Source organism: Syngnathus acus, chromosome 24 (assembly GCF_901709675.1).
Source record: "Syngnathus acus chromosome 24, fSynAcu1.2, whole genome shotgun sequence".
Taxonomy (NCBI): domain Eukaryota; kingdom Metazoa; phylum Chordata; class Actinopteri; order Syngnathiformes; family Syngnathidae; genus Syngnathus; species Syngnathus acus.
In genome coordinates, this window is record NC_051108.1 from 7,154,324 (window position 1) to 7,176,108 (window position 21,785).

A 21,785-nucleotide genomic window follows, 5' to 3' on the forward strand; every position below is an offset into this window, starting at 1 on the left:
CCGCGAAGACAAATTGTGCATCAAATTCGTGTGTCATTACTAGAATTGCAAATTGTCTTCACTTTTAATAACATCTTTTTTTTAACATTTGACCAGTTTTTACTCGTCTGATTTGAAAATGAGTTATTTGTCTGTTTGTTTTGTAGCTTCTACTGTATATAATATGAGGTGCTCATACATTTATTTGGGTTGACAGTCATAATGGCCCTCCGAAAGAAGCTATGACTACAATGCGGCCCGCGAAAAAAATGAGTTTGACACCCCTGCTTTAGGTGATCTAGTGTGGCAGTCGTGAGCGGTCGCCTTTTTTGATGCTTTTGTGGTTTTTATTTTTGGGGGGAGGGGTGACAACAGGGTGTTTACTAGCCACAAAATGGATCAAGTCAGCCGAGAGAACTCTGTATTCTTTTGCTTCACTTTGCTGCTTTGAATCCCTCTCGGCCGCCATAAAGGTCCCTTGTGTTTGGGATCATTGCACCGACCGCCGCAAAGAGAAAACAGCCCACATTTGTCCGAGCTGTTCTTTAAACAAGCGCAGAGCAGCGGGGAGGACGCCGTTTGTTCTGTTGCGGCCGACGGGCTGGAAAGAAAAGAAAAAACTAAACAAAAATTCTGTGATCACGTCTAATTTTTGCACGGTTGACATCATCCTCTAAGATCCCTGATACGAGCCTGCGGCGCCCTGGTGAGATTGTGAAGATTTCCTTTTATTGTTCTTCCTGTGATGATATGAGATGTTGGGGATTTATAAATCATCACACTGTTCCTGCTTCGCGGCCAACTTTTTTTCTTGGAGTTTATGGTTTGTGTGCCATTTTTTTTTGCTTTGTAGGGAATTCAATCTACATGGGCCAGATGTTTGGTTTTTCTTTTTCTTTTTTTTTTTTCTTCCTCGGAGTAAATCCAATTATCACATTGTTTGAACGGATTACAACGTCTTGTGCTCAAAGTCATCTAAGGCCCAGTGATCAGATGTTGCCGTTTTTATTTGATATCGCTGGGACAAAGGACAACTTCAAGGAGGCAACCTGCCGAGTTCTCAAGGACGATTTGGTCTTCAGGACCATGCATGGCCTGTAGAAGAGCCCGGTGAACAATTCAACTTTGACAACAAATGTATACAACGTTCACAGAACTAATTTGAACCATCTGCTGGACTTCTGAAGATGACATCAGTAAAACAGTTTCGAGGAATGCCTTCAAATTCAGATTTTGACCAACATTTTCAAAAAAATTGCATCAAGTCACCTCAAACTTATCCCTCAACAGTTGGCTTATGCCAAATAAATAGGCAGCATTTCCTTGAGAGTGTTCCACAAGGCTAACTGATTTTTGCAGTATCCTCTCTATAAATGTATTCTCCACTTGAGGTTAACCGGTGATGTTTGCAGTTCATCTGACTCACACAATCCTCGCGGTGAGCAACACAAGATAGAAAGTCCCTCGGTGCTCGTAGTAACGTCAGCCATGGTGGGAAATAAATAAGATCTGGATTGTTTTTAAAGCACAATATCAGCAAAATAACAAATTTGATGTATTTGAATTGACTTTTTTTTTTTTTTTATCTGTTCACTTGATTCTTGCTGAGATTCTTGAAGACTTCTTATGCACTCCCCCATGACAAAGCAGTTCCACCAATGCATTTCCTCTTCCTGTGTTTGCCCACAGTGGAATTCTACTGAAGATTTGGTCCTTAGAAAAGCCAGTGAATGGGACGTGGAAGGACTTGAGGTTGGTTTCCTTTCACTGCTTTTGTTGCATCACATCTTGCTTTTTTTTTTTTTTTTTTGTCCGAGTCCAAACGTCTCTTCATTAAGCAGCCAGGCAGCAAAGCTCTTGACTTGACCGCTGTCGCTTACCGACCGTATCATACACTACATTCTGTAGGTACATACGTAGACTGAATGCTTCATTTTTGATTGACACTGCCAGAGACTGAGAGGTACAATCCTAATTTTGTAGCTGTCATAATGACCTCTCATATTCTCATCTGGTTGTTGGCTCTTTATCTGTTAACTCCACCTGAGAGTCACCACTGCCCCCTGCTGGGAGCTTACTGGCTAGAGAGGAGCTAAACCCTGAGCATCAATCCCCCCCCCTGCATCACCCATTCTGCTTTCTTGTTGATTTACTTTTTCCGAGACGCCGTTGAAGGCCAAGGGGAGGTGACCCTTTGTAAGGTCGCACAAACACAACTCAAGCAGAGGAAGACGCTAACCGCAGGTGGTCTAGCAGACTGGTGGTCGCTTTACGCAACACGGTTTTTAACCAGAAACAGAAACCATCAATGTTCGTGTCTGAAAACCAAAATGATTTGTAATTTATTGGCTTACAATGGTCCTGAAGTTTGTAACCGCTCAAGTATCAAAAACACCGCCAATATTCCGTCGTCACTCTGGTCGGCATTTTCCGTACACTCACTTTCTCAGCCATCCCATGTGGACGTGGGCTGAGCGCCCCTCAAAATCCTCGTCATAGGGGGAGAAGATTGAAAAAGTGTTTCAAAACATTGAAAGAGGCCCTCTTTTGGGGCTATGGGAGCCATTGTATCACTGGCAATGCAACCTGCATGAAAATTGGATTCGGAGGCCTTCCTGACGCAGGGAATGTGTTCATGCGAGAGCGAGCGAGGCAGGGGGAGCTTGGAAGAGAGAGCCGGGCCAACGGGGCCAGTGGGGGGAAATAAGGATAAGAGCCTCTTCAAAGCAACACATCTACTGAAGAAGCCCGCGTCCTGATTAGTGTGGGAAGACTAGTGGCTGAGAAGACAAAAAAAAGGGGGGCGGGGATGGTGCTTAAAGATTCCTGTCACCTTCACGGAACCTTTACTGGGACGACACGGTGACACATGAGCTGGAGGCCTTGATCTTGGTCCGAACCTGTTTCCACTTGTCCGCTTCTTTTCCCTCCTCCTCCGAGCAGCGGGCGCCTTCCACCCGAGTCATCCCCTTGAAATAGGCTAATTGTGTTCAGTTGACCTCTTTGGATGCAACGGACCTCGCGAGTTAATCACGCAGCAAAGCCTCTTAGTGACAGCCGGGCCCTTAATTGCATACCATCAATCTGGTCGCCAGCAAATCTTCGCATTCCATCCGCATGGGAATGAGTCAATGGCGCGGCTTTTGGGATGAGGCAAATCTTGCCCACATCCTTCCAAAAATGTCACTTTCCATCTATGCCAAATTGTGGGGGGGGGTCCAAACGCAGGAACATTCAGGGCAGTGCAGCGGGTTAGCGGTTAGAACATGTGGCCACCCAATTTGTTATTGTTTACATGGAGATGGCAGTGGGGTGTTTCTTCCAACCGCGCGATGCCCAGCAGTCTTGCCTATGCCAGCTCCGCTCTTATGGCGTCTCGGGGCCCCTCAGCAGACGCCCGAGCCATCGGGGCCTTTTCTGCGACCGAAAACGTTCACGGTCAAACAAAGCGAGCAGCGTGACAATAAATGGGGAATGCAGGTGGCCACCGGGTGGGGTGGATTCATTTTTGTGTGTGCGCGCCGAGATTCTCGGTTCATCTGCTCGCTCCACGCTAAGCCCTGGGAAGTGAGGTGAAAACACTAACCTTTTCCACAAAGCAATAACTTCCCACCATGACATCGAAGCAACATCGCTTGGGTTGTTTCTCGCCTCTCGCTGTGAGAATGTCAGCCGAGCTCTTTTCATCTGAGGGGGAATCCTATCTGATTTACTTTGGCTGCGGCGCCTGTTTGTACGGGGCCATGTTTCATTTGAATATCAAAGGCGGGCGAGGAGGTGGCCAGACACTTTAGATGCAATATTTTGGACTTCCCTCCAGGAATGCGACGGCTTCAATGTGGAAGAGCAAGTGACACAGTGGCGCTTCTGTGACGGCGGCCCGATGCTAATCTATCAGGCCTCTCCGACGCAAATGAGATGATCCCATTTGCATCTCAGTGCGCTCCTCTCCACGCTTCAAACGCCGTATGAGGGATCTGTTCCATTATTTGTCCATTAACCCTGAGGAACCGCGGTGGCCAACATGTCCCTTCTGGTGTCGTGTTCGTATTTAGCACGCCGAGTCACAATGGAGGCTCCTGTTCAGCTACTCGTGCCCTGTCCAGATTTACCTTGTTGTCCTCTCAGTTGGCTTTTATTTAGTTCTCTGTTTTCTGTACGTCTGTGTAAACCAAATTATATGAAAACAAAAGTGTTTGCTTGGTGCGAACATGAAATAGTGGTGACACACACACCTTATCCATCATGTCAACAACAATTTATTTAGCACTGAGTAAACATAAGAATGTTTCTTTCTTTGTCTTTAAGGTTGGACGATAATATTAGACTAATATTGGACACCCGGATTCTGCATATAATCTGAAAAAAAATCACATACCGGTAAGTGTATTTTTTCCCAGTTGTCATTAGCTAATGTAGCAATTTTTGCTAGCCATTTTACATGAGCAAGGCTATTCATTTGTTCTCTCGTTGCCCTCAAGCGCCATTGTCATCGTAGCATTTGAGAATACGAGGCTAGAAATAACCAAAACAAAGACTCCCGATGGCATTATCTTACCCTCATGTTTACATTGAGAGTTAAATACACAAGACCCTTGTTCATTGTTCATCCATTATTTTTGTTAGCAAACTTTTCTGGTTCCCAGTGATGCGTCCAATGTCCTGCGGTGCTATTATCTTTTGTTTAGATTTTACATTTGAGACATTAAAAGTCAAGCTAAAATGCCTGCTGGCACGATGCAAGCAGATCCGACGAGGCGATGTCGGCAAACAAAAACATGGTTAAAAGCGCTGTGTTCTCAAGAGCAAGAAAAACTCTTTATCACCCCCCTTCCCCCGAGTCTTTTCTTTTTAAAGACCGAACCAGCATTTTTTGGTTTGCAAAACAGAGCCTCATCTTGTTTCACAATCGCTGTTGACCATATTGTTCACCCCCTGTCCATCATGAGCAAAACAGGCTGACTTCATCTTTGTTTTTAGATTGTATACAACAGAGACACAAAAAGGATGACATACATTTTAGAATTTATTCCCCTTGCGCATTGTTAATAGTCATTGAAGACATGTGCTTGAAATTGTTCTTACATTGTTGATATTTACACTAAACCGTTTATGGCAAGGACTTTTCCTCAGATTACGTATCGTATTATTCTCCCTTGTGTTTAATTTTGAGCCATTATTCTGCTTCAAAGCTGTGATCGTAGATCAGCTTGATTTACTTCTTGACCCAACTTGCACAGCCTACTGCGGGACATGTTTCTGATAAAGGTCCCTATAGGTGTCAATAAATCTTGAGATTGAAAAGGAATTTCCGCTTGGCTGTGTAAAAGCCAAAAAAAAAAAAAGCCAAGAAAGGATTCGAGAAAATCACGTGGATTGTGTTTGTAAAGTTGGGTGGTAATTGAAGTCATGTCAAGTCCATTTTATTTATTCAGTATAGTGCAAAAAAAACGGTGTTATTCATATAGCCAGAGGAAAAAGACTACTGTACATGACAGTACTAAAGTACTATTGTGTGTGTACATGTGTTGCTGTTTCATTTGTGATCAATTATCCATTGCCTAAGGCTTAACAGAGCCACACATCCATCCATCCTTTTATAGAAATAGGCACATAACAAAATGTTATTTGTGTATTTTCACATTTCCCATGCTCCAATGTCATTCTAGAGAGAGAGACCTAACTATAAAAAAAGTAAAATGTTTTGTTTTGGCTGTCAGTTTCGGAAGACGTGCTCTTTTTACTTCACCCGGTGGCTGCAGTTACACATCCTGACCTCTCATGTCGCTGTTTTTAATCTCGTCAACGGAAGCGGGCAAGGTCAGAAATCCAAGATGGCGGCCCGCGGTCTTTTGCGATCCGTCTGGAGCTCGTTTACGACCTTTAACGGCGGTATTAGTGGACATTTAGCTGCGCTGCAAAGGACACCGCAACTGTTGCATTCAGTCTGTCTAAGGAGAGGAATCCGGCAAGGTGAGATGTTTTAATGCCACTTTTAGAATCGTGTGTGCGCGCGCGCTGGTACATCAATTTCATCCAGATGCTTCCCTCTAATTGTTCAACGATTGGAATATTGAAGCACTACAAGTAACATGTTTCCTCTGTTTATTTCTACAGTCGTGGAAAAGCACGAGGACAGAACGGTGACTGTAAGTATCATGAAAACAATCATAATATCCAGTGCATTATGATTATTGTGTGCGTGTATAATTCATTTCCAATGTGCCCAATTAATTTATACAAATGTCTGCCAGATTGAAGGAAAAATATTGGAAACTGCAGCCGCACCTGACCCTCCAAACCCCAGTGCCAAGTGTCCAATTTATAGATGGAACCTGCAGCATAAATACAACTACATGGTAAATATCTATTCTGTGATTGATATAAATAAACCGAGTCACCTTTAAAATATTTTTTCCTCCTCTACCTTGACAGGATGTGTTGCTACTTAGTCAGTTCATCAGGTCAGATGGAGGGATGCTACCCAAAAGAGTCACAGGTCTTTGTCCTGAGGAGCATCGCAAAGTTGCCGTGTGTGTGCAAATGGCTCACAGGGCAGGTGCGTACTGATGCCTCCGTCACTCCCGTGATACTTTATATTCGTGGCCAAATACTTTTGCAGGAACTGCTGTGGATAGATGCTGGTGGTGTTTCACATAGAATACTAAATGCACAAATGTTTACAGTGCGCTCAGTTACTGCCATGCAAGTATTTTTCATAAATTACTGTTATCACAGTATGACATTACTCCTGCATTAGCCTACGACGCTATCAGCTGCGCGTAAACAATAGATCTTATTTTGGTTTTGGGCCCAAGGTTTGCTTCCCAACCACAGACCCAAACTTCCAGAGGGCCACATTCCAAAGCCCAAACCTCAACTCAACAGGTGATGCCAACATTTTGTCACACACAGAATATTATGTTTTAAACTAAATCCTCAGTCTGTCTCATCTTCTTCCAGATACCTGACCCGCTGGTCCATCAAATCAGTCAAGCCCATCTACAAACGCGGGCTAAAATGGTGCAAGAAACGCATGGCTGTTGGAAGCTCCCTGCTCAAGGATAACGTGCGATATGGCCCCAGGCCCATTTACACTAAACACTGAAGGATGCCTGTGTCGCAGCTGCTGGAACTACAGATTTAAATCAGGGTGAGGACTCGTCTAGACCATTTAATTCAGCCTCCCATGTAATTTTGAAAACAAAAAACAAACTCAGAGTTTTTTGCATCTAAAGTTAGCATGATTTGGGAGGATTGAAATGTAGGGAAAAAAACGTAATCATTTTGATTGCTGTCTGTTTGCGCCAGGCAAATGGATGCAACAACCGTTTATATTACATTCTTATTTTTATGAGTGTGACATCTTCCATCTACTTTGTTGATCTTCTTAAAAAAAGAAAAAAACCCTCAAAGTGGTTAAGTAATCGTCAGGTAAATAAAATCTGGGATGTAATGTTGATTTTGTTTTCATTGTTTTTATAATGATTCAAATTGAATGAAACAATAAGACAAATACATTTAGTCATACAGAACGCTACACCTTTCTTTTAAAGCATGAACGGTAGGTCCAAATTCTTGGTCCCGTAGCCGATGTAGATGAACCCGTGCAGTGGCGTCATGGGCACGTGATAGAAGGTCAGGCCCAACCACAACAAGCTGCGAATCACGCATACTTTGTTGGCACTCTCAAACTGAAGACTCCACGATCCTAGACAGGCAGAAATATTGAAACAATGAATTACAATATTACCTACGGTGAACCTCACGTCTCACTGTCACCTTTTGGAATGTCCTCACTCAGCGGATCCAGGAAGTCCAAAGCAGGGTTCAAATCGGCCATTTCCCACAGGGATTTCTTTTTTAAGTTCTTGGGCTGGGAGAAGTGAAGAAAATTTTCAAGTTTCCCCGCCTGGGTGTAGGAGAGACCTGAGACAGACATTGCGTTCAGTTTTTCCCGCCGAGCATCTCTGTGTCCGCACGTGAAAGCGATTGACGCCACGCTCACCGCCAAAGCTGCGATTAATCTGGACGATGCCGTGCGTGCTGTTGATGAAGGCGCCCCGCGGCACCACGGCGGCTTCCTCGTTGATGTGGTGAACTGTCACAGCCAGCCTCGTCTCCTCCGTCACTTTGGTCTGAACACGAGTGCAAATCCAAACTGGATTTATTCCGTTCACATATGTTCTATTTAGTGTTCATCTGATTTTCTCCATTCATTGCCAAATCTGCCTTAATGTGGTTTATTTTGTCACAGTCTTCAAATACGTAAACCGACCTGAAACTGTGCTAATTACTCACTGTCGATTCCTCCACCGAAGGATCGTGTCTTTCTGCTTGTTGTCGGGACTCGTACACGAATGATGGGTCGCCTTCGAATCGACCCTTTGCTGTTTTGGACACGTCCGTGATCATTTCAGCCGTGGTCGTGGGGATCAGGAACCAGTCGATACAATTGAAGCTAGGAGCCCAGGCCAGAATGAATCATTAAGACAAACGTGCGGTTTGAAAAGAATTCAATACTCAATTCAATATGCGTGTCACCTGTAGAAATGCTGCGTGTCCTTAAGCTCGTCAGCCCTTCTCCCCTGAGCGATGAAATAGTGCTCCTTTAAACCGAGTATCTTGCCCCAAAACAACACTCGATTGAACTTGTAGTTTTTCTTCAAAATAATCAGTGACGTTTGTAGAGCTGCCCTTTGCTCGGTGTTTAAAATGCACCCGCTGCCCGCAACCAGCTCCAACGAGTAGGATAACGAATTAGCGTCCATTGTTATTGTTCGTGCGTTATAATGGCTGTCTGGGCCGTTATTAGCTCGCTAGCCACCGCCGGACAACGCTTCCGCGCATGGAGTTTGGTCGTTATAGTGTCAGTAAACTCACTCGTCATAAATTATTAGCTAATGCTTCGTTCTCGAAAGTTTTCCATGGACTAGTAATGGTTTTAGCGTCAATTTCTCGTCCTGCGAGCCGGAGCATTGCTTCCGGGTCACCATGGCAACGCATACACAAACCATTGGTTGGTGCGCGCCGAGCAGCGATGATGACGTGGCGGAACGTCAAAATATTTAAATATGTTGGCGCCGCCCAAGAGAAAGAGCAGTTTTTCTAGTGTCTTCTCAATCTTACTAAATTAAAATGATATATTATGGTATGTTGTAATTCAATAGATACACAGTGCTTATCTAGACACCACTGAATGGTTATATATTCTTTTGTGTATATATGTTTACGTATGTGTGTATGCATGTGTATATGTATATACTCCTAGTATCCACTTCACAGCAGACCTTGGTCCAATCCCACTTGGTACAGGATAGGAAGAGAACTTGGAAGCGGTGGCGGTCCTGCTCGTTCTAGGAAACCCACCGCCCCGGGCAACCGGCGTTGCCACGACACTAATCCCGCCATACAAAAGGCGAGACCGCGTCACTTAGCATGTCGCTGCCAGACGCACTTGTTGGCTCAGGGGTCACGGCCATCGATCTCGGCGCTGACACGTGGGCGAAACCTGTGCACTAAACTGTTTAATTCCAATTTGATGCACTTTATATGAAAAAACATTGCGGCTCTCAATGGCCTGGGAGTGCAGGATGAAGTGAATGCTGAAAGAGAGGCAAAGCAGGCGACAAAATAATGGTGTCTGTGTGGCACAAAAGCACAGACAACAACAATGGCAAGAATGCATTGAGAGGGAAACTGGACCGACTGGGTTGCACACCTACGCACAACTAAAGAGAGTAGTTCTGTTGTTTTGAGTTGAACCTGAGTGCTTAACAAATGTATGAAATTAGACCGACTCCAGCAGTCCTTGCAGTGCAAGCCAAATTTCTTATGGATTATACTCTGTGCAATCTATGTTGTTTACATCTGTCAATGTCCCATTCAAGCTCACTGATCAGTGCCAAGTAGCCTTGGGGTGGGGGTCAGTCTTTTCATGTCACCTACTAACCTACATATGTTCGTTGTTAGGGCAGCACTCCACTGCCCAAGCATAACAAGTGTGATAATCAAGCGTGGCCCAAAGTCTTTACATGACAACAGACTAGCGGAGGCCTCAGTCAGCCCTGGTGGGAAACGTGTGATGAGAAAGAGAGGGTAAAAAAGGGGGGGAAATGGCAGAAGTACAAGAGGGGCTCGACAGTGGTGAGAGATCAGGTGAGGGGGCGGAGCTACAGGCACCATTGTCCAGTAATGGGCCACATACCAAGGTTTTAAAACTTCAGTCAAGTCTGTCTGTCTGTGCACTGGAAGAGTTAAAAGTTTCGCTGGTGCGCCCTCCTATGGCACAGTATGCTCATTACTTCAAAGGTTTGCTTTTTTACCCAAAATAATAATGAAGGGCATAAAATGCTTTTTAAATTGTGAAAAAAAAGTTTAATTTGTTACAAAATTTAAAAACAAAATTGGGGGGGGGAGCAACAAAAGAAAATCTCAAAATAAAGTTTTTGTGTTATTTGTTTTAAACGGTCCAAAAAAGAAATTTGTAAAAAAAAGTCTGATTCGTAATCCCAACTCAGCGTGTACATAAATAACAGATGTGTGACGTAAAGTGCATTATTATAACATGAAGTGCTCCCCCCTTGGCAGAGGTCCATTTGAATCATAAATCGCTCACTTACATCTTTGGTATCAGTAATGCTTATTTGTTATTTGTCATTCATCATTTCTCAAGACATTCATTCCACTTTTCTTTTTCCTCAAACAATGATGTGCTTATTTTTTTGGCAACAAATCACAAAGGCCCAGAAGTTTGCTTTCTTGTCAACACGTCCCTCTGATATCAAACAAATGGCATCCTTTCCCCTGCGTTAATCTTTGACACAATGTCATCACACCCCTATGTCCTTTGATGGCCGGGTTAATGCAAGATGTCAAACTAAGATTGTTCGGTGATGTCGTCCTCATCAGGAGAGGGGCTATGCTGCAGGCTGCCCTCTGCGGAACCGTACGACTGCCAGGCCTGAGTCGCCTTTGGAGTCTCCGCTGACGATTTGGGATTCAGCACTCTGGGTAGGTAAACCTATAAAAATAATACGTAAAGATGCTTAAAAAATCTAACTTGATGAATGTTTACTGAGGTTGTATTTATGACATTTACCATGGTGTTTTCCTCCTCTCCCTCAGGTGTGTCCTCATCTTCCTCCTTCACCTATGTTAAGAGAGACCACAAAAGGTGTCACCAGATGAAGAAGAAATGTGACACAATATCTCGCTCACCGTGTAATTGTGCGGACTGAGATACTGGAAATGGCCAAAACAGGTGTAGCTGATGCAGATGAGGATGGTGACGACAAGCACAACCAAGGTAAACAGAGAAGTGGGTGCCCAGAAACCTGCAATGTCAGAGGTTTTTAATATTTGCTACTAGCTAATAATTGTTCGGAAGATGCCATTGTTTTTGGCCACTGCATGTCACTAACCTGTTCTAAGGACCGAAAAGAAATAAAGCCATATTAGGCAGATGATGGGCGCGGCCAGAGCTTGATTGACAGCCTTCAGGTGGACTTGGCGGTCGAGACGTGTCGGCAAGTAGGCGAAGTACAAGTTGTGCTTGTCTACCAGGTGCTTCAGCGTCATGTATAGGAGACCTCGTTGGGACATGCAGGCAATAGAAACATTTGAAAGGGCATCCTCAGTTTACATTGGTCCTGGCATACCACATTTGGGGCTTAAGTAGAGATGCAAGAATTCGCGAGCAAGCTGGTGTTCCAGTAGACTAAAACTGGTGGCGTTCCACAAGGCTCGCTATGAAGTACACATCTTGTTTCCCATACGAAGAATTACCTTACTTGTAACTTACTGCATTTGAGGTGGATGTTTGTGATAAGACTACGGGTCATTTTTAATTCATCTAGCTATTGTGTTTACGAAGTAAATGAGCCTCGGACCTCAAGAATACCGAATATTCTCTATGTGCATATGTCTGCTGTCATACTCACCGAAAGGCACAATAATGGGACAAATGACACTGTATGCCATGATGACTGTAAACACACACAGGATCCAGCCATACATGGCACCATACTCAAACTCATAGGCTTGGTTCTGGCAATAGAAATAAAAGAATGTCATGTAATAAAACAGAAAATTAAAAGCAGCTGCAATATTTCTTGAATATCGTTTATTTCAGCGGTGGCCAACCCGCGGCTCGCGAGCCGCATGCGGCTCTTTGGCTAGTTTCATGCGGCTCTTTTACGTTCATATCAACATTTGTGTTTATTTTTCGTGCGTATTTGCTTCGCTTGAGTTCAATATGGTATTTTGGTCAAACGCGCATGCGCGTGAGGTGAAATCCCGCAAAGGAGGAGGGACAAACAGAGCGATTGGTTTTGCTGGCTTTTTAATGGATGGCGATTGTGACTACGGGGGCCCATTAGGTCCAGAAAAGCTGACAAGACGCTTGCCAAAATGGCAAGGAAAAACTGCACAGCTAAACGAATATATGACGATGAACACAGGACGTTTTTAACAGAGTTAAAGTTGTTTTTTGTTGAACGCTATGGCAAGCCATTCTGCCGCATATGTCGGACGTCATTGGCGCATTTAAAAGCTTCAAATGGTCAGCGCCACTTCAGCTCACTTCATGCCAATATCGATAAGGACTTTGCAAAAGGGACTGAATTTCGCAAGCACAAGATTTGTCATCATGTTGGTGCGTGACATAATAATGTCACACAATAAATTTGGCTGAGCAAAGAGGGGTGTGTGTGTGTGTGTGTGTGTGTGTGTGTGTGTGTGTGTGTGTGTGTGTGTGTGTGTGTGTGTGTGTGTGTGTGTGTGTGTGTGTGTGTGTGTGTGTGTGTGTGTGTGTGTGTGTGTGTGTGTGTGTGTGTGTGTGCGCGTGCGCGTGCGCGTGCGCGTGTGTGGGTGGGGGGGGGGGGGGGGTTCATCTGTGCTCATGTGTATGATGTGGCTCTTTGCGATGACACAGTAAAAAATGTGGCTCTTAGTCCCTGACTGGTTGGCCACCCCTGGTTTATTTGGCCTTTTGAGCAAAACATTTAGACTGTGTGTATAGTCTCGGTATGGCCGCTCACAAACCTGTTTGACGTATTTCCTTTCAGCGGCTGAGCGGGCAAATGCTAGGCGGATGATGTACAGAAGCAGACCAGGCAATCGCATCAGATCCATGGCCGAGCCCACCAGGGCCGCCGCGATCACGTAGTTGACGAAAAAGGCACCTTGGTCAGGTAAGAAAACGCATCTAGTCAGGAAGAGAGTTGTTTAGAGTAAAATAACATGTCAACATTATGGATAGAGCAGAATGTGATGATATTGTGCAGAGCAGTTACCAAGAGGTGTCAGTAAAAAGGACATTTGTGCAACCGTGAGAGGAACTTACTCAAACCTCAGCTTCCCATCCGTTAGAAATTCTTTGTCAAACAGCCAGCGGAAAAACAAGGCGAGACTACATGGAGGGAGGGAGGGGGAGAGGGAGAGAGAGAGAGAGAGAGAAAAAATATGACTTGTATGCCTCAACCATAAAAAAAAAATCATAGTTTGGCATATATGTTTTAAATAAAACTGATATACAAACTGCGTTTCCAAGAAATGAACGAAATAATGTATTGACAAATATGTACATTTTTTTAAAAACTTTCGAAGAGTTTGTCTTTGAAAGAAATTCACAATGCAAACAACCACAACAGTTATTTGTGGAGCATGAAGCCCTTTGCAATTACCTGGTGAGTCCGAGCGAGGGAAGGATGAGCACCATGAAGAGCAGGAAGAAATAAAGCTTGTGCATCATACTCAGCTGCTCGCTGGACCTGAAAGAACACACGGGGATGATTTAGTCCAAAGTGCCACATCCCTTAGCCCACCAATGAAGCATCATCACACCTGCTCCAGTGGGCCTCCCCCAGTGTGGAGTAGTAGACGATGGTGGGCAGCAGTGCTGAGAAGCACCACAGTAGGAAGGTCGGGAAGAACTGACTGATGATTGGGTTCTGTAGGGGAGCGAGAGAGAGGTCAGATTTGAAGCCCGACAGGCCGTGGCGATCTCGAGAGCGTACATTCAGATAATAGATGGGCATGGTGACGTTGAACTTGTCAATGGTGTTGATGATGATGGTGGGGGTGGTGAGGAAGGTGAGCAGGAAGAAAAGCAGGAAGTTGAGCATCATGTAGCGCAAGAACCAGGAGAAGCCCTGGACTGACAGATGGTCCCTGGACAGGAAGTGGACATTGATGTGAGTTGCCAGGCTCCATTCTATTCACGATGCAGCGGCCTTACCAATAGAGGTTTTTGGGATGGGGCGCGAAGCTGACCCTCCACTTCCTCACTTTGATACTCGCGCTCTTGCTGGATGGCTGAGGCTGTCGGCCGCAACAGCAACTCGTGCCGCCGCATTCCAGCGCATTGAAATCTTTCAAAACGCTAATGAGCACGGAGGACAGGCGTTAGTGACAGGAATGATGAACTTTTCAGCAATGGCAAGCGGCCAGCTTTCCCGTTATGCCAGAAAAGAGTTGAGTCAATTTTGGCCCCGGGCCCAAACACATCAGACTGGGTCTGTGACAGCTAACGCCGCTTAGCAGTGCTGACAGTGTTGGACTGCGTTCTAATATGGATTCCCAGCTGGCACCAATGTGAGGGTGTGTTAAATGATTACTCACTACTTAGCCATGGCTTCAGTCTGAAGGGTGACAAAGGCAAGCCCCAGGGGGCGCTGTGGCACCATTTCCACCTGCTGCCTGACCTCCTCCAGCAGGTCTTTTTCTTTGGTGCTGTAGTATTGTATAGCATCCACCTGAGGGAAGATGCATGCGAGCACCACAAGTGAGTACAGTTGCTGGCAATCATCTTGAAGCTTATTTTTTATTCTAGTCATATACCTTGTCACAGTTGACGCAGCAACAGAGATAACCGCAGAGTCTGGGATGTATTGTTTCCCGGTGTCCCATCTTCTCCAGAACACGCTCGTAGTAACGCAGGTTTTTTCCAGCTCGGACCCTTAGGGGGAAAATAAATAAATAAATAATCTGCATGTTTGTCACCGCTTTCATTGAATCGTGTCGGCGTTTTTGTTAAATGCCTGAACTAATTTGCCGATGTAGTTGTTATGACACCCTTGTGTTCTTACCTTTCCTTATCAAGGTGCATGAGCTTGGCCACATCATAGGCAATGTTGACCGCACACACTCGGCAGGTGGGGTACGCCTCTCTGTACAAAAGCACAGCAAACAAGGAACAGCGCAGTACTCTTGCTAGCTTGCGAGTGTCACGCAAACTCACGTGAAATGTGTCTTTACGTCTTCCTCTGTCGCTGTTTTTGGAACGGAGGTCACAAACAAGGTGTTTCGTGCCTACATATGAACATGGCGGATTACTATCCAGCCTAAATGAATCTTAAGCATCAAATTCTGATTTTATGTTCGGCTGAGACTCACTATGTCTTGACCCATGCCTTTCATTTGCGATGTGTGGTGTCGCAGCAAAACAACAGTGAGGCCAAGATACAGGACGGCAAAAACTGTGTGAAGCCACAACCAGTCGTTTCTGGAGAGAGAAACCACTGTCAATACAGTACCGAATGTTTTGTGCACTTAAGTTATTTTAAAATTCTTAAGCACCATTTCATGCGTATCTTTCTTTAGTACCTCAAAACAGGAGGTTCTTGTTTCACATCGCGCTTCTGTTCCTATAGTGGCAACCCGTATGTGAATCTGACTGTGCCATAGTCTATTGCTAACCAGTAGTTAAGTCATAATTACAGTAAATATTTGCATGAAGAACACTTTAATATCTGGACTGAGTAGCAAGGCTTGTTGATCCGTTGACTCCTGCTATGGCAAGCAATTGAGATATTATGTAAATATATACGGACCTAGTACAGAGCCTTGTGGGACACCACTTTTTACTGGTTTACTGTTAATAAGCGTCATGAAAAAACAACAAAGCAAGTGGCAGCCCACAAGTTTTTACATCCTATTGTAGATTATATTGTACTTTGTGCTGCGTACCCCTTTTGGAGATTCCCAATAGTCGTTCTTCCAAAACTCCTTGGATTGTTGCCTGAAAGACATAATCAGGATAGAAAAAGTGTTCTGTCAGTCTTCTTTTTACTTTGTTGTACCTTATTCAGTTGTTATATTTGCCATTAGGATATGAGCTCTTACGCTGTTGTAAGGTGTGTTTACATAATTAACCGGCATCAGTCTTCTCAAAAGGAGAAGCAGCGTTAAAGGGACTTTTTCTTCCACCTTCAAAAGACTCAATACCATGCAGTGTAGGGGAAGCGAATCTAGTAGTGTCGTTTTTATCCCTGATGACTGTATAACCTTGAAGTGAAGTAAAATTCTGAGGCACCAAACCTCACCTAGCAGGTCACCCGTCAAGTTGACGGGCAATATGATTGAGAGGGAGGTGACCGTAATGACCAGCAAAAGGATGACCAGATGACGCTGGAAGGACAGGTAGTGAACGGCGTCCTGGCCGCATCTGGCTTTTATTTTTTCGTCACTGACAAAGACAAACGTTATTTAGAAGGGATCGGGACTTAACCGCCAATCAGATTACAAAGGACACTCACTCCATTCTGAGGATGAAAGGCAGCCAAGAACAGAAGCCCTTAAGAATGACACACAAAATAGATGTTCAGATTGTGCGACATATTTCTTTGGACTACTGTTATAAATGATTTGATTCTACGAACCATTTCATACTCGAGGTCATCCATATTGGACACACAGGACGAGGTGTGTTTGTACTGATGGCGTCCTGACCCGTTGACCCTAAAACATGAAAATTGAGTATTAATGCAATTCTTTGAACACACTTTGACCAAACCCAGAAATTGATCGTCTAATTTAAAACCAACCCTTCGCTGTCCGCAACCAATGCCAGGCGTCCGTAGTCCCAGAACTTCCTCCGTATAATTGAGAACAGGACCAGCAACACCTGTAGGACCAAAAGACAAAAGTCCATCCATTTTCCAGAACCATAACTTAACTGCTACAAACGGGAGCTCGTACCAAAAAGAAGCTAAAGTTGAGAAGCAGCACCACTGGCACGCCCCCAAAGTTGCCTCCATTCAGGACGGTATTCTGCGTGCTGTTGAAGCAGGTCTTGTCGTTGGGGCCGCTAGACCCAGTGGTGCTGTTTGAGCCCACTAGGGTCCACTGCTCCCACCACCTCAATGACATCACTGCAGGCCGGGGAACTGACAGTTAGTTCTTAGAACACAATATTTGGCTACTCTCAAAATGAAAACAAAATCATTTCTAGTTTGTGCTCAAGTCCATTTGGAGTGTGAGCACATTTGCTACACTTGCAAAGTTTTCCTCTCTAACTCGGACCACGGGAGTTTGGTTACGCACGTTGATGCGTTTTGCTCGCGTAACTTCTTCGCTCCACGCCTCAACTGAACCCTCGCGCCGCAAGTCACGAGTTCTGCATTTACGCGGCTCGCTTGAGAGGTCGTCTTATAGTGGAAGAGTGATATTCAAGAATTCAAAACGACAGGCGCTTATGCCATTTTTGCGTGACGTATTCTCCCCCCCCCCCCCAAACAACAACAAAAACAACAACAAACAAACACACACACTAAGAAACTCGGGGTGGTAGTTGGGAAAAAAAAGTTTCGAAAGCCAACGAAATACTAAAGCGGAACCGGAGATAGATGATCGCAGAACTTTTCTTACCTTACTGACAAGTCACCCCCATCCACCATCCAAACTTGACCTGCTAGTTAGAAAAGGAGACGCACGGCGTGTTTGGCTTGCTTACGTGGCCGAGAGAACCGCAACCCACCCTGCCTTGTGCTGTTTGCGCCTGTATAGCTGAGCCGCAAAGTAAACTTACAGCCGTGAAGAAAGACAATCGTGCAGCCCGTCCCACTTCAGGCTCCGCGCATGCGCAGACTGTCGACAGCTGCCAAGAGTACAAATGTCACGTGAAATCGGGAAGCGCAATCGAAAGTAATGGTTTATCATATACCGTTTTTTTCCGTGTATAATACGCAAAATTTAACTAATTTATTGTCCTAAAATCTGGGGTGCGCATTATACATGGGTACAAATTTTCTTAAATTTTTTTTTTTTTTAATTTTTTTTTTTTTTTTTTTTTAAGAAAATCATGGTACTGGTACGAGTATTGATTTATGTATTGTTCTCTTCTTGTCATGTTGTGAAAGAATGTGTGTTGAATAAATACCGAAAGAACAATAGTGTGTTTGTACTGTGCTCTGGTCATTTCGTCAAAGAAGGGATAATAGTCCTCTTCTCTTCTTGACTGACAATGAATGTGATAGTTTAATACAATCAGCAAATAACAAAATGCGTATTACAGGTAATATTTTATTTCACAACACTTTGCCTTGTTCCTTTCGTCTCTGCTGTTCACTTCAAACACGCTCCATACGAACGCAATGCTCTCGTATCAGACGCTTGCTCGATCACCTGCTCGTTTGCTGTCACAATGTACCCTACACAAATCCGAAACATTTGTTGCGGCTCCGAGTCACGACGAGGGGCAAGTTTTGGTTTCCAAGGGTGTTTTTATTCCTCTTCAACGTCTCTCCCATACAGAGCCGCCTTTTTCACATGTCCGCACGTCACTTTCTTCTCTTTTCATCTGATCGCGGTGGTGCCTTTACGGGCAGTCGGAGAAATCAACGCCAACAAAAAAAAATACATCCAGCCTAGTTAAGACCATACCAAAGACTATAAAAATGGGACCCATTGCCTCCCTGCGTGTGTGACGATCATTGGGACTTAAAAAAATAAAAATAAATAAATAAATAAATAATTGGGTGCGTATTATACATGGGTACAGGCTTTTTTCCAGCATCAACATGCCATTGTTAGGGTGCGTATTATACATGGGGGTGCATTATACACGGAAAAAAACGGTATCTTATCTTATGTGAGGCACTTTAGAGTGTTATTTGTTTTGTTTTGATTTTTTGTTTTTTGGATGTTCGAAATAAAGATATCAATCAATCAATCAATCATAAAATTAAAGGTATGAGTAAACTAGTAAGCATATGTCGAGTTAAAGACATTTGGAGCCAATCAATGTAAATATATAATGAAAATAGATAAATCAGGTATGGGCAACTGATCAATTTTTCAAATTTGTTTTGGATTTTTTAAAATTTATCCGAGCCCAAATAAGTTTTCAAATAAACAATAAATGGATATCAGGGGAGCTCGGGGAGGAAAAATCCATGAAAAGCTGGGGAAAAAAAGAACACAATCCATCTCATGTGACCAGAACATTGGGCCAAGAAAGTACCAAGAAAGCCGCAAAAAAACCAAATGAAATGTTTGCGACGTCACGATTAGTCTTTTGGAAGCAGGTTTGACCAAGATTTAAGCAAGGATTAGCATGGCATATCCGACACGGCGGGCAGAATGCGGCTGGTTCCGCATTTGAGCCATTTGGGAGATGTGTAGTGGGAAGCATCACTAAGCAATGTCACGGGCCCAGATCACATGGTCAAATTAATGAAGCCAATGCAATTAGTCATTCAATTTACTGTAACATTGTCGGTTGTGCAGCCTTCCTCCCTCCAGCTTCCCATTATGTGATGTTTATAGACTTCCACCCACACTGTTCAATTTTGCCTGCTGTGTGTTTGTGTCTCTCTCGTCCCATGTCAATGTGTACTCACACTGATGTTCATGTTGTGGCTGTGTGGTGCGCTCACAAGTGTGTGAGTGTTCATGCCTCACTGTGGGACACGTTGATTAGCGCACGGCGCGGCTCAGCTCCCAGCTGTCCTCCCGACCGGCCGTTGATTGAAACCAATCAGGCTTGCGATGGCCCCATTGCGGTGACCCCTCACCCCGCCCGCCCCCGGCCTAATCACCTGCTGATTGGCCCACGCAGGGCCCCACGTCGGCGTCGCTCCCCTCCCCTAGGCACGGAAGGTTAATTTGACCAGCGGATGAAGCCTCTGGGAGGGAATAGGAACGTGTGCTGGGCGATATTGCGTGGATATAGACCACCTGTCAATCACGGCCACTTAGGGGGAGAGGGGGAGGCAAGAAAAACGGTGACAGTCAGGAAGGAAGGAAGAGCATCTTCCTGCTGAATGGATCTAGGCTTTATTAACTTAATCCACTGCTTCATTTGTATACCATATTGCTCTAAAACTGTTCAATATTTTTATAGCAACCCTTCAGTTTGTGTGTGTGTCATTACAGAAATAAGATGAGCCCAAGCCCTCTTGTGATTGTGAAATGATATGTGCTAGCATATTAGAAAGTTCGCTGAAGCTGTTGAAATAAATAGAGAAGCAACTACCGTTTTTTTTCCATGTATAATGCGCAAAATTTAACTAATTTATTGTCCTAAAATCTGGGGCGCGCATTATACATGGGTACAATCTTTTTTTTATTTTTTTTATCCAGATATCATACGGAGGCCGCCATTACAGATGCGCTTTCTTCTCTGCTGTTTCACTTTAAACACGCTCCATACGAACACAATGCTCTCGTATCAGACGCTTGCTCGATCACCTGCTCGTTTGCTGTCACAATGTACCCTACACAAATCCGAAACATTTCTTCGCTATTGAGTTTGCTAGCGCATGCGCAGTGATACTGACCGGCAGAATAACATCCGGTTGTTCCCAAAGATGATCTTTTTTCTGAAATAATTTTACGTTTACGGACTTAAGTAGGAGTCAAAATTTGGGTGCGTATTATACATGGGTACAGGCTTTTTTTCAGCATCAACATGCCATTTTTAGGGTGCGTATTATACATGGGGGCGCATTATACATGGAAAAAAACGGTAGTTGTTTTGTGTTTGCACAATATGTCCCCCGAGCATTCACCCCATAACAAGGAGAGGAATTTGCGACAGAAACTGCGGTTACCAGATGAGCTAATATTTAGCCTAGCTTCTTCGCTTTCTTCTTCTACTCGACTTTTTCTTAGTTTGCTCTGTGGCACCATACTGCCTCTCACAGGTGGTGTGCTGTGTGTCACAAAAAATGGAATGTACAAACCGGATTCGGTTGAAGTTGGGAAATTGTGTAAAATGTAAATAAAAACAAAATATAACGATTTGAAAATCCTTCTCAAGCCATATTCAATTGAATACACTACAAAGACAACATATTTAATGTTCAAACTGATCAACTTAATTGTTTTTTGCCAAATAATAATTAACTTGGAATTTCATGGCTGCAACAAGTCCAGTAGAAGTTAGGAAAGGTGGCAAAAAATACTGAGAAAGCTGAGAAAAGCTCATCAAACACCTATTTGGAACATCCCACATGTGATCAGGCTAATTGGGAACAGGTGGGTACCATGATTGGGTATAAAAGGAGCCTCCTGAAACATGCTCAGTCATTCACAAGCAAGGATGGGGCGAGGTTCACCACTTTGTCCACAACTCCGTGAGAAAATAGTTGAACAGTTTAAGAACAACATTTCTCAGAGCAAAATTGCAAGGAATTTAGGGATTTCAACATCTATGGTCCATAATATCATCAAAAGGCTCAGAGAATCTGGTGAAATCACTGCACGTAAGCGCCACGGCCGGAAACCAAGACTGAATGACCGTGACCTTCGATCCCTCAGACGGCACTGCCTTAAAAACTGACATGAGTGTGTAAAGGATATCACTAAATGGGCTCAGGAAGACTTCAGAATACCACTGTCAGTAAATACAGTTCGTCACTACATCAGTAAGTGCGGGTTAAAACTCTACCATGCAAAGCAAAAGCCGTTTATGAACAACATCCAGAAACGCTGCCGGGTTCTCTGGGCCCGAGCTCATGTAAAATGGACTGATGCACAATGGAAAAGTGTTTCGTGGTCTGATGAGTCCACTTTTCAAATTG

General features: G+C 44.2%; 3 protein-coding genes across 3 annotated transcripts; 1 reads left to right on the forward strand and 2 right to left on the reverse strand.

Moving 5' to 3' along the window:
- Positions 1-5,791: 5,791 nt before the first annotated feature.
- mrps18a (mitochondrial ribosomal protein S18A) lies at positions 5,792-7,378 on the forward strand. Its single transcript, XM_037244755.1, has 6 exons — positions 5,792-5,952; positions 6,097-6,128; positions 6,234-6,338; positions 6,415-6,538; positions 6,798-6,867; positions 6,943-7,378. The coding sequence occupies exons 1-6, from the start codon at positions 5,814-5,816 to the stop codon at positions 7,085-7,087; spliced, it is 615 nt and encodes a 204-aa protein (XP_037100650.1). The 5' UTR covers positions 5,792-5,813; the 3' UTR covers positions 7,088-7,378.
- Positions 7,379-7,437: 59 nt separating this feature from the next.
- On the reverse strand, positions 7,438-8,992 carry rsph9 (radial spoke head component 9). The gene is made up of 5 exons (XM_037244751.1): positions 8,524-8,992; positions 8,281-8,440; positions 7,988-8,117; positions 7,762-7,908; positions 7,438-7,690 (listed from the first exon to the last, which is right to left on the reverse strand). The coding sequence occupies exons 1-5, from the start codon at positions 8,748-8,750 to the stop codon at positions 7,530-7,532; spliced, it is 825 nt and encodes a 274-aa protein (XP_037100646.1). The 5' UTR covers positions 8,751-8,992; the 3' UTR covers positions 7,438-7,529.
- Positions 8,993-10,470: 1,478 nt separating this feature from the next.
- Positions 10,471-17,844, reverse strand: tmem63a (transmembrane protein 63A). The gene is made up of 23 exons (XM_037244747.1): positions 17,629-17,844; positions 16,960-17,132; positions 16,806-16,885; positions 16,641-16,719; positions 16,518-16,555; positions 16,305-16,447; positions 15,949-16,000; positions 15,376-15,484; positions 15,221-15,291; positions 15,069-15,149; positions 14,821-14,938; positions 14,602-14,735; positions 14,219-14,362; positions 13,998-14,151; positions 13,825-13,931; positions 13,665-13,751; positions 13,325-13,390; positions 13,024-13,186; positions 11,922-12,027; positions 11,403-11,570; positions 11,200-11,315; positions 11,081-11,131; positions 10,471-11,002 (listed from the first exon to the last, which is right to left on the reverse strand). Exons 2-23 carry the CDS (start codon positions 17,128-17,130, stop codon positions 10,859-10,861), a joined length of 2,382 nt encoding a protein of 793 aa, XP_037100642.1. The 5' UTR covers positions 17,131-17,132; positions 17,629-17,844; the 3' UTR covers positions 10,471-10,858.
- Between the last annotated feature and the right edge of the window lie 3,941 nt (positions 17,845-21,785).